The sequence below is a fragment of the Erpetoichthys calabaricus genome, chromosome 2 (genome assembly GCF_900747795.2).
Source record: "Erpetoichthys calabaricus chromosome 2, fErpCal1.3, whole genome shotgun sequence".
Classification (NCBI taxonomy): Eukaryota; Metazoa; Chordata; class Cladistia; order Polypteriformes; family Polypteridae; genus Erpetoichthys; species Erpetoichthys calabaricus.
The window spans coordinates 160,790,658-160,807,907 of NC_041395.2; the positions used below are offsets into that span (position 1 = coordinate 160,790,658).

Consider the following 17,250-nt stretch of genomic DNA (forward strand, 5'->3'; position numbering starts at 1 on the left):
ATGACCAAAATTCTATATCACGGTATTTTTCAAAATAATACCAGTTTCATGGTATTCAACGGTATTTTTTTCCCATGCATGAATGGATGTTAACCACATTTTCCACTGCAATTACTGCAGTAGACTGGCTAAGAAAAACCTATTCCACTGTCATGAGAATTGTACATTGCACAAAAAAAACATTTTAATGTGCACACAAGTATTAATACAGGCTTGCATGGCCCCATAAAGTGATAAGTTTTCAAGGGGGTGGCACTAATGAAGAGAAGGAATCACATTGCATTACAGTTGCAGTCAAAATATAGAACCATTTTACTGAACAAATTTTGCAAACAACATATTTTCAACCATCCAAAGAGGCATTTAGACTTAGTAAAATATTCAGATGTGCTTATCAAAAGTTGTATTACACTGGACATGTCTTAGAAAAGGAATACATAGTAAATATTTTTTGTAAACCAACTACACTTTCTGTTAATGTTAACAATCTCTGTCCATTGACATGTTAGCTATATGGATTGTAATGGCGTTGGTTATCTCGATCCACCGCTTGCTTTTTTTTTGTCGTAAGCAGTCCTATAGCAAATGAGTCTACAAGTGACATCTGACTCGAGTGTCCTCTATCTTTTCCAGTTTTACCTGAGGACATGGAGGGTGCCAATCTTAGTTCGATACATTCATGGTACTCCAGAGCATGTTTGCAGCTAAGGTGGTGCAGCAAATTGCTCGTGTTGCCGCCTCCGGCGACAACTTTAGCTTGACACCATTTGCAGTAAATAGTTGTTTGGTCCACATCTGACCTTTTAAAACCAAAATTTCCAGGCAACAGATGTGTCAACATGTTCAACTTTATCGTCTGCTACAGCTTCAGTTTCAGAATGTTCTCTGTCCATTTTCACCATTCAATACCTCCACTAACGCATGTACTCCATTGCATGCTTGTTTAGCGGTGTAGCAGTGAAAAAAGTCCCCCCTTAAACAGTTTCCTGCTGTGCCATGTTCCGAACATTGTTTAGGCAATTTAAACTGGTATTGCAGTATAAGAAAAATCCATATCATAACAAAAATAAAAAATGGTTTTCGGTATGAACCGGTATACCGCCCAGCACTAGATTATACATATTTAAATTTATTATACTTTGCCATAAACTAAACATTATTAAATGAGGAAAACCTGATTGCTACACCTGTAACAGACAGGGACTGCTTTTGTATCAAAAATCACTAAAATAGTTAAGCAAAATACAAAAGAAAAAAAAGATTTTTGTTTAACTCAAGTTCAAGTAGACCCTATAAGGTTTATTTCAATGAATCTGTTAATCTGAGGGCACATCACACTATAGCCAAACTCTTTCCTTGAATGTTTATTTAGCACCGATTAAATTTTTAAAGAAACAAGATATATGTGATTTATACATATGAATAGATGGTCCAGTGTCTGCTTCTATATTGTTTCACAATAATTTGAGCAGCCTAAACTGTAAATGCGTCAAAAACATGTGAAATTTCACCTAAACAAGTTTCCCTAGGACATATTGGTAAAAATATCAATGTCTGGTTGGAACATTAAATGAACATTATCTAAAAGCAATTAAGGAGGTATAATAAAGTGTCATTTTAAATGAAAATGTACAAAAATGCAAAATACAGACTCCAATGTACTGAAAGGTTTAACAAAATGTAACATTCTTAAAAAAATTAATGAAATACTGAAATGCAGCTAAATTCTATTCAATATGAGCCAAGATTAGATGTCTATGTCTAAAATAATTAATTTAGAACAGTTAGGAGAACTGCAGACATACAAATTAAAAAAGTGACGCTTCTTTCAGCCCAAAATGTTACACAAGTAAAAGGTTTAGATGTTCTTACTTTGCTTTAACTCAAAATGGTTTCAGATAATATTAAATACATCAAACAGAGATCCTTATGATGTAAAGTTGAGGACATCCATAAAGACTTGCTACATAAACAGGAAAATATTCAATTACAGAAAGGTTGAAAACCAAACACTCCAAATTATATTGCTTACTGTATGTTATTATTCTGTCTTTTAAACATCTCTATATGATGTTTGAGCTGGATGATAAATTGGACTGGACTGCCAATACGGATTCTCTGTGCAAGAGAGGACAGAGCCGGCTATACTTCCTTAGAAGAGTGGCGTCCTTCAACATCTGCAATAAGATGCTGCAGATGTTCTATCAGACGGTTGTGGCAAGTGCCCTCTTCTACGCGGTGGTGTGCTGGGGAGGCAGCATTAAGAAGAAGGACGCCTCACGCCTGGACAAACTGGTGAGGAAAGCAGGCTCTAGTGTAGGCACGGAGCTGGACAGTCTGACATCTGTGGCAGTGCAATGGGTGCTCAGCAGGCTCCTATCAATTATGGAGAATCCACTGCATCCACTAAACAGTGTCATCTCCAGACAGAGGAGCAGCTTCAGCGACAGACTGCTGCCACTGTCCTGCTCCACTGACAGACTGAGGAGATCGTTCCTCCCCCAAACTATGCGACTCTTCAATTCCACCCGGGGGTGTAAACGTTAACATTATATAAAGTTATTGTCTGTTTTTACCTGCATTTTTATTACTCTTTAATTTAATATTGTTTTTTTGTATCAGTATGCTGCTGGAGTATGTGAATTTCCCCCTGGGATTAATAAAGTATCTATCTATCTATCTATCTATCTATCTATCTATCTATCTATCTATCTATCTATCTATCTATCTATCTATCTATCTATCTGTCTGTCTGTCTGTCTGTCTGTCTGTCTGTCTGTCTGTCTGTCTGTCTGTCTGTCTGTCTGTCTGTCTGTCTGTCTGTCTGTCTGTCTGTCTGTCTGTCTGTCTGTCTGTCTGTCTGTCATCTCATCTCATCTCATCTCATCTCATCTCCCAAGATCAGGCACTGCTGCCTAGTTGTTAATGAAACAGACTTCAAATGTCAAGGCTACAGATTTAATCCCTACTTTCTGTTTAACGTATGATCCCAAAAAAGGCATTATTTCTGCCTGCGCTATTTTTTTTTTTGCTTTTTAAACACAACAAATTCTACTTATTATTACATTATGTATTAGAAAATGCATTTAAGATTGCTGTTTCCTGCATATATGAAATCTTAGTATTTACACTAATACTAACAGTTTCTATAACTAACTTTAACCTTTATGATGTAAAATAAGAGTACTGTACTTAATGAAAGAACTATACACCAGTAAGAAACTGGCAGGAAAATAAAAAGCTAAATACTGTTTTTTCTGTTTATCTTTAATCAGGTTTGTGCATGACAGAGAGTAAGCAAAGAAGAAAGACAAGTGCAAGAGGGTGAAGAAGCGGAGAGAGGAGACAAACCTGGTAAGGTATTAATTTAACACACATGCATATTAAGGCAGGGACAGTATTTCAAAGTCCTTCAGGAATTGCTGTGAACTACTGGGCCTTCTTCTAAACATTTTCCCAGACTCTCTCTCTCTTAGGGTTTTTTTCCTCTTAGCTTATCAAAGTTGGATTATGCTGCTATACAGGTATTTGTGCCAAGACCTTTTCCTTTTTTTCTTCTATACATGGCATAAATACATGTTCATCATCATAGGATTTCTTCTGAACACAAAATTCTTTCACAACTATAGAATGTACCAGAAAGTATACAAAGAAATCATAATTCTCTTTATTAAGAATTTGATGTTTTTACCAAATTGTATTAAACCAAAACACTTTTAAATTATTGAAAACCCTATCTGTTCTGCAAATTCCCAACCCCATAACATTCTATGCAACAGTAAGGACAAGATGCTACAATGACAGTAACAAAACAAGTTCCAACTGACAGTAATGTTGTAGGTACTATACCTATCAATCCTCATCTTTCACAGGATTCATGATTTTTCCTCATCGAGGGCTTCAATTTTAGAGCTGTCCCCAAGATCCTTTCTCACCAATTTTTTTTTCTGCATGATTTGACACTTCACAGTTTTATATTTACTCCCACAATCAACGGACAATTCTCGCTGCCACATACTTTCTGCATAGGTATGTGTTTCACTACTGTTAGTTCAACTTTAACACCTTACTAAGACCACCTGTTGATGATCTCGCTTCATTTATAAAAAGCAATAACACTTTCCAGTTGTTTAACAGATATCAGTCTCAGAGATTTTTTATCTTCACCATGTATGTTTTATCTCTGTTAATCATTTTATTTCCTGCAATGAAAACCATTCTCCTGACTTTTTTGATAGCTTCTTCCTCCCTTGTTTGTTCATCCCCTTTAGCTTCATACCCCCATCCCCATCTCAAAGACCAGATTGTTGTGCTTTTAACATTATTTGTATCTTTCAGTGTGTATTTTCTTTTTTTTTTTTACATATTTAACTTATATCACACCACATGCTTATTGGACTCCTACAGTTAGGTCCATAAATATTTGGACAGAGACAACTTTTTTCTAATTTTGGTTCTGTTCATTACCACAATGAATTTTAAATGAAACAACTCGGATGCAGTTGAAGTGCAGACTTTCAGCTTTAATTCAGTGGGGTGAACAAAATGATTGAATAAAAATGTGAGGCAACTAAAGCATTTTTTTAACACAATCCCTTCATTTCAGGGGCTCAAAAGTAATTGGACAAATTAAATAACTGGAAATAAAATGTTAATTTCTAATACTTGGTTGAAAACCCTTTGCTGGCAATGACAGCCTGAAGTCTTGAACTCATGGACATCACCAGATGCTGGGTTTCCTCCTTTTTAATGCTCTGCCAGGCCTTTACTGCAGCGGCTTTCAGTTGCTGTTTGTTTGTGGGCCTTTCTGTCTGAAATTTAGTCTTCAACAACTGAAATGCATGCTCAATTGGGTTAAGATCAGGTGACTGACTTGGCCATTCAAGAATTTTCCACTTCTTTGCTTTAATAAACTCCTGGGTTGCTTTGGCTGTATGTTTTGGGTCATTGTCCATCTGTATCATGAAATGCCGCCCAATCAATTTGACTGCATTTAGCTGGATTTGAGCAGACAGTATGTCTCTGAACACCTCAGAATTCATTCGGCTGCTTCTGTCCTGTGTCACATCATCAATAAACACTAGTGTCCCAGTGCCACTGGTAGCCATGCACGCCCAAGTCATCACACTGCCTCCACCGTGTTTTACAGATGTGGTATGCTTTGGATAATGAGCTGTTCCACGCCTTCTCCATACTTTTTTCTTCATTCTTCATTTTACATCATTCTGGTACAGGTTGATCTTGGTTTCATCTGTCCAAAGAATGTTTTTCCAGAACTGTGCTGGCTTTTTTAGATGTTCTTTAGCAAAGTCCAATCTAGCCTTTCTATTCTTGAGGCTTATGAGTGGCTTGCGCCTTGCAGTGCACCCTCTGTATTTACTTTCATGCAGTCTTCTCTTTATGGTAGACTTGGATATCGATACGCCTACCCCCTGGAGAGTGTTGTTCACTTGGTTGGCTGTTGTGAAGGGGTTTCTCTTCACCATGGAAATGATTCTGCGATCATCCACCACTGTTGTCTTCCGTGGACGTCCAGGTCTTTTTGCATTGCTGAGTTCACCAGTGCTTGCTTTCTTTTTCAGGATGTACCAAACTGTAGATTTTGCCACTCGTAATATTGTAGCAATTTCTCAGATGGGTTTTTTCTGTTTTCACAGCTTAAGGATGGCTTCTTTCACCTGCATGGAGAGCTCCTTTGACCGCATGTTGTCTGTTCACAGCAAAATCTTCCACATGCAAGCACCACACCTCAAATCAACTCCAGGCCTTTTGTCTGCTTAATTGATAATGACATAACGACGGACTTGCCCACACCTGCCCATGAAATAGCCTTTGAGTCTAATTGTCCAATTACTTTTGAGCCCCTGAAATGAAGGGATTGTGTTAAAAAATACTTTAGTTGCCTCACATTTTTATGCAATCGTTTTGTTCACCCCACTGAATTAAAGCTGAAAATCTGCACTTCAACTGCATCTGAGTTGTTTCATTTAAAATTCATTGTGGTAATGTACAGAACCAAAATTAGAAAAAAGTTGTCTCTGTCCAAATATTTATGGACCTAACTGTATATGAATATTGGCAGTTCTGAGTATTTATTTTATGAAAACTAGTTTTTGCCCCTCAAATGCAGTTGGGAAAAATTGTTGATTTGTTTTTAAGAATTTTGTTTCCTTCAAATAACGGAAGCTAATGCAGCTTCTGAGATTAAAAATAACTAGCTGACATCATAAACAGACTTAGCCTGAGACCTAGTTTGCCCACACCTGTTCCTAAAAAAATGTAGATATGAAGACTATAGGAGGTATTCCCAAGAACACAAGTTCACATTAATAACCTACATTTGTAAAGAATGGGGCGCTTATCAGTAATGGAAATGAATTATACTGCATGTGAAAAGTGACGCATAAAATAAAGGTTAATTAACCAAAGGAAACATAAATGCTGATACCTGTAGGAAGTTGCTCCTTCTTAGTTCAGTCATAGAAATTCTTCCTGACCATGACCGATTAACTGTGTAGAATATCCTTTGAATCACCTGTAAAAACACAACAATGTGTTTAATTAGGCAGGACACAAATACTGGTGGCACAAGGTACCAGGATTAAAGTAATTATCATCCCTTTAACAGAGTTTTTCTTTTAACATACAGTATATGAGCTCTTACAGTTCCATACTGATATTTCCAAATTCAATAACTGCCATTACTTTGAAAATCTCAAAATCTCCTGCAGGTGTTAAGTACAAGGAATTTTGCTAAACTATAAAACAAAAATAGTTTATGTAAATCTCCCAATTTAAATAAATAATGCTGTTGCTTCAGCAAAGTTAAAAATGCTATTAATTTTTCCAGCAACCTTAAGGGGGCAGTATAACCAAATGTAGCTCTATTGCAATACCCAAGAGCTTCCAAAAAGTCACTCTTATGTTGTACATGCATATAGACTACTTTGAACAGTGCAATGAAATGTACAATATAAAAGGCTGATTGATGTAATTTGCTTTATCTACTTTACACATTTCACTTAAAGCAACCAGACATGCAAGTATTTTCCTATATATGGATGTTGCCTGAGATATTCTTCTTTGTGTGTTTATTATAGTCTTTTCAAAATTATGACTCACATAAATCTAATATACAAACATACTGTACACCTTTACTTGAAAGAACAAAGCTACTTGTCCATCACCGCGCATATCTGCGTCCACATTTTCTTCCAGTCTTACTGCATGATTATAGATAAAGAAAAAAAATCTCCTGAAGAAACATTTAACACTGGAATTCCAATAATGATCTTTCCAAGTTCGCATGCTGCATGTAGACTGAATCAGCCAAACAGAAAACAGAACAAATGCAGCTGATCTCCTTATTCTTATTCAATAGAAGCAGGAATGGGCATAGTTCTTTGAGGTGCCCCAATGACATGGTGTTTTATTATTGTCTCACACAAAAAACTCCCTGTAACTTGTATCCATACTGTCCAGTAGCCACCAGTGCTCAATTCACTCTCTGTATAAAAAGAGCACCCATTAGTCTTAGAGCCAGTTTATACTTCATGCTCAGAACGCATATGCACAGGTAGCATGGCTATCACGTGTTCCCAGCCCTCATTTTGACTGTTCTCCGAGCACGTCCTCAGAAATTAACGCGACACATGCACGAGTTGCAATACCAGCAAAAAGTCGGGGGGCGCAGTGTGATCAAGTCAGAGTCTCAGTTTACTATCTGCATGTGACAGAAAGCCGCTTTGCAGATCCTACAGGATCGATGTGCCTGCTTCAACATTTGATGAATGGTTTGATGATATAGTGAAGCAAAATGCCAACATACAAATGCATTTGTGGTGCTTTTATATTCAAGTGTTGCATATTCCCCAACATAATGACACAATACATTTTAAAGGTCTCACATACCAACATCTGTGCTGCCTTTTTTTTTTTTTTTTTTTGCATTAGAATGTACGGCAGCATATTTGAGCCACAGAGAAAAAAATCATGGATACAGTGAAAAGGACAATTTTGCGATTAGAGTAGAAATTTCAGCTTTAATCTCAAAATGTCCTGTTTAATCTCAGATCTTATTTTGCAATTAAAGTAGACCGTCATAAACTTTATCTTAAAACCGACCCAGTTGTTAATCGCTACATGCTTCTGGGGCTTCCTCGTGAACTGACAGCAGTGGCAAGCAGCAATTGCCACAGAGAATACATTAAATATATGATATTCCAGCTCACTGCACATTTAGAATCCTTAGCTTTATACTTGTTATCACTTTCATGATGAAATGTATTCAAGTATGTATATTACATTTTACAGATAAATCGTTAACTTCATTTAAATAATGAATACAGTTAATAATTACACATGTGGAGGCGACATGGTGGCAGAAGTGGTATCGCTGTTGTCCCTGGTGTTCCCTGCCTGGATTTTGCATGTTTTCCTGGTGGGTTTCCACAGTGTGCCCCAGTTTCCCTCCAAAGACATGAAAGTTTGGGGATTTGGTGATGCTAAAATGACGCTAGTGTGTATGTGTGTGTTTGTATTCACCTTGCGATGAGCTGATGCCCCGTCCAGGGATTGTTTCAGTCTCATGCCCGATGCTTGCTGGAATGGGTGCATCCCTGGATTGATGGATGCAATCATTAAACATCCATCCTTTTCAGAGATATTATGGCAAGGTGTCCTTGGAATTTAATGGATGTTTCAGGCAATTCACAATACAGGGATGCCAAACGCTTTCTCACCTGTCATGATATTTTGTACTGCCACCTGGTAGAATCTTCCAGATTTACGTAAAGTACGCGCCCAAGTATAAATGGTACAACGCTTGTGTAGCAGGAGCACCCAGGTAAACACTCTAAAGCACATTATTTGGTAATTGTCTTTAAAATCCAACATCCTCACTTGACGAGCATAATTTGTTTAGTATTGTTGCTTGATTGTGCCTGGGGTACAGAGATCACATATTAGCATATTTTTAATTTTCACATTAACACTTAATCAAGGAGAACACCTCTTTGATCAGTCTTTTTAATGAATGGGACACAGTGTTCCTTGACATGCAAAAGGAATTGTCCATAAACATACTGCATTTTGGAATGCATATTCAGTGGTGCAGAAGGACACGGAAGCCTTGATTATAACACAATTAAGTATACTTATGATACAGGCATATTATGTCCATCAGTAACAAAAACCTACATACAGACTCTTACATGTTGTCACGTGCAGATGAAGAAAGCAAAAGCCCTTCTAAAGAAAAAAGGTTTAAGAGGTCTGCATGGACCCTTAATGACAATCAAAAAATAAGTATTCAAAGCAAAGGAGCTGATTAAATTAAAAATAAATATTACAAACTGATACAAATACCTTTTAACAACAATCTGAATAAATGATGTCAGTATGCAGCTAAATCTCAGTACATCTTTGTAACAAAATCAGCAAAACCTCCTTAAGTCCATATGCACGTTTTGTCATTTACACAAATAATGTACTCCACATTATTTATTTATTTTATTTATCATGACATAGCTGGCAACTTAAACAAACCAGATATTCAAGTGCATTAGCAGTGATGATACAAAAGAAATGTGTTATTTTCTAACAGGCTCTAAACATTTGCATAGACACATTCATACAGTTGAGTCTACAAGGGCTTGCTTTGTTCACATGATCCACATGAGCAGAAGTTATTACCTATGCAATGAGTGCTACTAAAAATTTGGTAAGTTAAAACAGAAGTTCATTCATTCATTCATTTTCCACTACTTATCTGTCCCATACATCCCCTTCTCCAGCCATACTTGCCAACTCATACTGTTGGATCTCAAGGCGTTCCCAGGCCATCTGGAAGGTATTATCCTCCCAGTGGGTGCAGTGCTGGGTCTTCCCCGGGCTCTTTTCCCTGCTGGTGATGCTCGTAAAACATCCACAGGGAGGCATCTGTATCAGATTCCCGAAATGGGGCTCTTAATGTGGTGGGTCAGCAGCTCTACTCCTAACCTCTCCTGTATACTTGCACTACTCACCCTATTCCTAAGGGAGAACCCAGCCACCCTGCAGAGAAAACCCGTTTGAGCCAGTTGTATCTGTGCTCTCATCCTTGCAGTCATTACCGAAAACTCATGACCATAGGTGAGGGAAGGGACGTAGGCCGATTGGTCAATTGAGAGCTTTGCCTTCTGATTTAGCTCCATCTTCACCAATATAGATCAGTACAACAACTGCTTAACTGTACTCACTGCCCCAATCTGTCTGTCTGATCTCACCATCCCTTTTCCCCCTCACCTGTGAATAAGACCGTGAGAGACTTAAACTCCTCCATTTGAGGCACTAACTCATCTCCTACTTGGAGAGGACAGTCTACCCTTTTCCTACTGACAAGCATGGCCTCTGAATTGAATATCCTCATTCCTGCCACTTCACATGCAGTCACAAACTGTCCCCCAAATCAAATAGAAATACAAAAACATAAATAAATGAAAAGTGCAAAATATATAAGCAAAAAGTTAAAATTACTATAATTAAAAATAGCAAAAAAGACATAAATGATAGCATCTGACTTTAACAGCAATTTAAAAAATGTCAAATGCAGCATAACCCCAGGCCTCCTATTACAAGGAAAAGGCCATTTATGTATCACAACCTAATGCCTTTGACCACACCCACTCTTTGATTGACACGCCTACTACTGATGTACCAACACCATGGCTATACTGAACCACTGAAAAACAGTTTAAAGTGCCCTGTTTTACAATAACATGGAAAGGCTGAACTAATATAATCTGGCAAACAAAATTAAAAGGGCTCCTAGAGGTCCTTAGGGGATAGACTCTTGATGCCCATGGGTCTAGGAGGGCCTGCAAAGCTATTACTACAACCTAGTATTTAAATACACTAATGATCCATATAGTTAGAAACAAAATTAATACAATTATCAGTATGACCCATTATAATATTAAATACTTAAGTAAAAAATACCACTGTGTCAGGGGTGGAAACATTCCTTACCGTGGTTATGTATCGAGAATGGAATTCAGGTGCATCCTTCAAAAATGTTAAGCCAGGATGAGTGTCCACAATATCCTAAAAGGATGAAAACAGTAATTCTTTAGATACTTCTTTCGTGATTTTTATATATACTGCACAATGTAAGAAGAGTAAATCATTCTCAGTATATGCCTTAAGTAAGACTGTTGGGTACTATGCAGGTTAAACAATCAATTGCTTGTGGAAATATATATAAAATCATCTAATACGTTGGAGGGCTGAATATATTAGGTGCATGAGTTAAAGTGATAATGGAATGTCATGGTGCCAAACAACCAGTATGCAAAATACCCAGCGGTATTCCAGGGTCCAATCATTGCTCCACTATAGGAAACACACTGAAATCTTATGCTAGTACCATATAATATGTAATTAGCTATACACTGCAATTAATTAGAATATAAATATCTTACATAGAGTAACTGCATCGTAAACGTTATGTAAGTTGCAAGAAAAAATTACGGTACATACTTCTGACCAGCATTGTTCAGAACACAACTTTCATGAAATACATGCACTTCTGTGTGGGAGAGCAGAATCTGTTAACTTATTCACCATAATCATGCAGATGTTCACTTCAGCAGTAGTGAATCTTTTCAGCTGAAATTTCATAATTTGGGACATTTTCATTGTTCTGTTTGAAATGTATAAAAGCAAACCCAAAATCATGAGAAAAGAACTATGTTTTCTTTTCTGAACAGTTTGGCTAAATAAAACATCATTAACATCAAACTGCCACAGATCACTGCTTCAACTCTAGGTAGTTCAGCAGAAGCAAAGAGTAAAGTGACTGAAACGAAAGGAAGCCCATAAAAATGATCTTCTGAATTTAGATTCTGGCCTATTTTCTTGCAAACCCAGTAATGGACATGGAATACTACAGCATGTTTTTAAAATTAATTTTCTGGGATTCCCTACAATTTTGATTTTGAAGCTTTCAGGAGGTCTGAAGGGTTAATTAGATGATCCTGCACCCCTTGAATTTCACCTACCTTCATTATTCAATTGTTTACTGAACATTTTCAAATAAAGGAAATTAAACAGAATGGTACAGAACACATGTAACAGTAACTGAAGAATTTAACTTGGGTTTCTTGATCATTATGATTTAGAAAACTGAACTTTTCATTATGAAATATGGTCTACCAGGTAGAAAGAGAGGAAGAAGAAGAGAGGTCTCTGAACCAAACTTAAGTTATGGGTAGAACTACCAAAACTTTATACAGCCTCAGACCTGAAGTTTAGAAGGGAAGCAAGAATGAGAAATTTAGTCAAGAGAATGAGTAGGTAAAGCTGAGGAAAGATAAATACCACAAGTTCTTAACATTGACTAAATTTGTAAAAAAAAAGAAGAAAAAAAAAGAAGAATGAGGAATGAAAAACAAAACTGGAAGAAAAGGAATTCAGCATCATTAAATGAAGTCACCAAGTGTACTAATTCAGGCACTCTGCCAAAGAAGATGAACGCATGGTCGGCCACTGATTTTAAGGGCATTATTATGAAAAGCAGGTAGATCAATTATGAAATTTCACAGCTACACAAATAGGTCTCTGCACATGATGCCAAATTCTGAAGGCACAGGAGCAAACAGAAATAAGAAACACTTACAGGTATTAGGCTTCAATGGAGTAAAGATAATCCCTGCTAGAACATGAAGGGAAATGATGGAGGATTTAATATGTAACCACGTTAGAGACAGATACAGAAGCGATAGCAGGACCAGACAGGATGTAGTTTTCCATGTCAGATAGAGACAGCCCTTCAAACATTGTTTGAATTGGGGTTGCATGTTTAAGAATTCCCAAGAGTTTGGAAAGAAGAGATATAACTGGTGACCAGTTACTTGTAAGGGGAAAGGAGTAGAATCATGGAGCTCATAAAGTTAAAGTGGGAAGCTAAATTAATTTTAATAATGGCCAGGGGAAATTAAAGAATAAAGGTATATTGCCCCTGACGTGGACAGAAACATTGACTTCATTAATTTTGTATCAATAATTAGAGGAGGCAATTACACTAATTCATCACCCCAAGATATCTAAAGCTGTTAGTAGATGGGATTAAAGGAGGTAAAGAAAGCTGCTGATATGAATTGTTAAGTGGTAAGAGAGGTTCCCATAAGTTTTAAACAGGCCTAAAATAACAGAGATATCTTAATCAATGTTACTAAAGTAAAAGAGAACAACATCAGCATGGATTGAAATATATGAAAAGTGAATTAAGATATAGTTGTCAACAGCTTAGGGTTATGGATTGCAATCTCGAACATTTCAAGAAATGCATTAAAATAGAAAGCAGACAGTAGACATCCTTGTCTGGCCCTTATATTAGCAGAAGGGTAAGAGATTGAAGAATTTCTGAAGACAACTGCTAAGAAGGATGAGTATATTGTTCTGGTTAAGTTTACAAATCCTGTACTGAATCCCTTTCTCTCCATCACCTGTGACAAGAAAGCCAGTTCACGAAATCAAAAGATTTATCTATGTTAACCACTGTGCCCCAGAGAGACCATTATATTATGTACACTTACCTAAGAATTAGTAGGTTCACTATTTACCCTCAAAACAGCTTGAACTTATTGGGTAATTGACTTAAGAAGGTGGTAAAAATGTGGCAGGGTGAAATTGGCTCATATCTACCTATATGTGTCCCATAGTTGATGTAATTCAGCTGATGTTGGATTTTAACTCTTAATAACTCATTCTAAATCATCATATAGATGCTTGATTAGACTGGGAAGGCTGGTAATTTACATTGATTACCTTCCTAACTTTTTAGTGTAAATCAACATCCTGCAATAAAAGCCCAAGAGTAAATTACTGCCAACAAGTGACACCTCTGATCAGCAGTGATTTTCAGATAAGTTGTAGACATTCAAGAGTTGCTCTGCGTGTGTCAAGAAACACAATGTGCCCCACAAAATAACTCCTCATCCCACTGCAGAGGCATCACCATCCTATACTGTTAAAACCTAGCAGGATGCATGAACTCCTTTAGTTTTCATCATATCTTTAAGTCTCCCTAAAATAAACATACTGCAAAAGCACAAACTTGAATAAAAAAGTCACAATCTCTCTATTTTTATAATTTCCCATAAGCAATAATGATACCTGTAGTAATGGGATGAAGTCTTCTTGTTCTAGGTAGTCGCAGCCTGGTTTGGCCAACAAGTAAACAAACTTTGATGCATCATCATAGCAGCTGTGTAACAACCTGTAAAAATATACCCACTGTTAAAAGACAAATACTGACATCTAACTTCTTTATTTATCATTATCTTTTTTGTTTTTGGCAATTAAATAAATCATAACTAGACCCATTATGTGACTATAACATCAACTTAGAGAATATCACAAAACCAAAGCTTGCCACCTACAGAAATTTTCAGATCACTCCTAAATCAAAGGCTGTATTAATAATGGAGATAAGTCGGAATACTGGAAGGTTGTGGAGGACTTTGTCTTGTGGTGCAGGGAGAACCACCTGCAACTCAACATCAGCAAGACCAAATATCTAGTGGTGGACTTCTGGCATGTCAAAGTGCCTCTGAGACTTAGAGGTCTATTATTAAAATGCAGCAGAGGAACAACTATTATGTAAGCTGTCCTTTTTCAATAATATAAACTTAAAAATATAAACTTGTAGATGATAAAGGCTGGGATGGACTGGAATGTCTTTACACTGATATATACGTACAAACATACTGTGGGACATAATACAGCTTGCTCAGCAGGCATGTTATGTATGAAGTTTTTGTATTTATTTATTGTTTAGTTCAGTTTGATTTCAATACTACAGTACTCTACTCATCACTTATTTGTATATATGCCCATCTGTCAAATGGAATGGATTGTGGAAAACATGGAGGCACACAGTATGGATAAATTAGAATACGACTAATAAGATCCAAAACAGCAATCAGCTGAGAAGGTTATTGTGTGAAACAGGTATCATCAGTTAGACTTTTTCCATATTTTTTACTGTACAGCAATATCTTGTAATTGACTCAGATCTGCTATTTAAAAAAAACATTTTTTGTTATGCTTTATTCACTAACATATATTGCAGAACTGAGTCAAAATGTCATGTATGTAACAAGAAATACAGTAATCCCTCGCTACTTCGAGGTTAATTTTTCGCAGATTCACGACTTCGCGGATTTTATATGTAAGCATATCTAAATATATAACGCGGATTTTTCGCTGCTTCGCGGGTTTCTGCGGACAATGGGTCTTTTTACTTTCTGGTATTTGCTTCCTCAGTTGGTTTGCCCAGTTGATTTCATACAAGAGATGCTATTGGCGGATGGCTGAGAAGCTACCCAATCAGAGCACGCAGTTAAGTTCCTGTGTGCTGCTGATTGGCTCAGCGACGGAGTGCTGCATTAACCAGGAAGTCTCATCTCACTCATTCAGCATTAACGTGCTCTTGCTACTGCATTCAGGGGATTATCATCTTCATCGTCATCATTTTTACTGCGCAGCATATTCATCACCATCATCACGTCATATATCACGTGTACTTCGCTATACAGTAAGTGTAAACTTATCTACCGATTTCATATTGCTTAGCAGTTGTCCCTGTTATTAATAGAGTAAAGGGTGGGTTGTAAACAATACAGGGAGGGTTTAAAAACGTCCAAATACACGTTAAATAATTAAATAAATATGGTGTCCCTACTTCGCGGAAATTCAGTTATCGTGGTCGGCCTTGGAACCTATCTCCCGCGATAAGTGAGGGATTACTGTAAAGGCAAAATAAAAAACAGTTGCAAAAAAAAAGAAAACTGTGAAGTCCTAAAATAAATAAATAAACATTTAACAACGAGGGACAGAATGCTGGGCTGATAGAGATCACCAAATACATTCATACATCCTAACTACTGCCTCCATATTTAAAAACGGCAAATAACCATGGAAATTGTTGTAAGAATAGAAGAGATGCTTACTTTCTCCACATGGCTATGAATGCATGAACAGAGACAAATCCGGTCCTTTCGCCTCCAGCAGCATTAAACATTGGAGCCTTCCAATACAAAGGACAGCCACATACCTGAAACGTCAGCAGAAAGAAGACACTAAGATAAAGAACTGACCTTAAATTCACAGAACAGGCTGGTTTACTGAGTGCCTACTTTTTGATCTTTTTCAACAACACCATTCTTTGCATTGTGAAAAGTGAGCAGGAGAGGAACATTAACAGATCTCTGGTAGGCCTGGATTTAACCAGGGTAAAGGAAAAGCTAGAGAGAGAGAGAGTTCATTTTGTTTGCATCATATAGTAGTAGAAGACATTTGTTTTAAGTAATGCTTATATAAATACACAATATTGTATATGTACTGTGTATGCCTACATTGGGCATATTACAAGAGACGTTCAAAAAGTTTCTGTACTTTTAGTACCGGACCTCCTGATAAGGGCTGTTCGGTCCCTGTACAACCGATGTTAGAGCTTGGTCCACATTGCCAGCAGTAAGTAGAACCCTTTTCCAGTGAGAGTTGGACTCCGCCAGGGCTGCCCCTTGTCACTGATTCTGTTCATAACTTTTACGGACAGAATTTCTAGGCGCAGCCAGGGTGTTGAGGGGGTCCGGTTTGGTGGACTCAGGATTGGGTCACTGCTTTTTGCAGATGATGTTGTCCTGTTTGCTTCATCAGGCCGTGATCTTCAGCTAGCTCTGGATCGGTTCGCAGCTGAGTGTGAAGTGGCTGGGATGGGAATCAGCAGCTCCAAATCCGAGCCAATGGTCCTCAGCCGGAAAAGGGTGGAGTGCCCTCTCAGGGTTGGGAGCGAGATCCTACCCCAAGTGGAGGAGTTCAAGTATCTCGGGGTCTTGTTCACGAGTGAGGGAAGAATGGAGTGTGAGACTGACAGGCGGATCGGTGCGGCGTCCACAGTGATGCGGGCTCTGCATCGGTCTGTCGCGGTGAAAAAGGAGTTGAGCCGTAAGGCAAAGCTCTCAATTTACCAGTCAATCTATGTTCCTACCCTCACTTATGGTCACGAGCTATGGGTAGAGACCGAAAGAACGAGATCGCGAATGCAAGTGGCTGAAATGAGTTTCCTCCGCAGGGTGTCTGGGCTCTCCCTTAAAGATAGGGTGAGAAGCTCAGTCATCCGGGAGGGGCTCAGAGTTGAGCTGCTGCTCCTCCGCATCGAGAGGAGTCAGATGAGGTGGCTTGGGCATCTGATCAGGATGCCTCCTG

General features: G+C 37.8%; 1 protein-coding gene across 1 annotated transcript in view; it reads right to left on the reverse strand.

The window, feature by feature from the left end:
* The window catches only part of ppp2r3a (protein phosphatase 2, regulatory subunit B'', alpha), a 195,071-nt gene that overhangs the window by 12,588 nt on the left and 165,233 nt on the right, over positions 1 to 17,250 (reverse strand). The window contains exons 5-8 of the mRNA XM_051923037.1: positions 15,993 to 16,096; positions 14,155 to 14,257; positions 11,008 to 11,082; positions 6,449 to 6,535 (exon numbers count right to left, since the gene is read on the reverse strand). Of these exons, the coding sequence (XP_051778997.1) occupies positions 6,449 to 6,535; positions 11,008 to 11,082; positions 14,155 to 14,257; positions 15,993 to 16,096 (369 nt within the window). The remainder of the gene's footprint in view (positions 1 to 6,448; positions 6,536 to 11,007; positions 11,083 to 14,154; positions 14,258 to 15,992; positions 16,097 to 17,250) is intronic.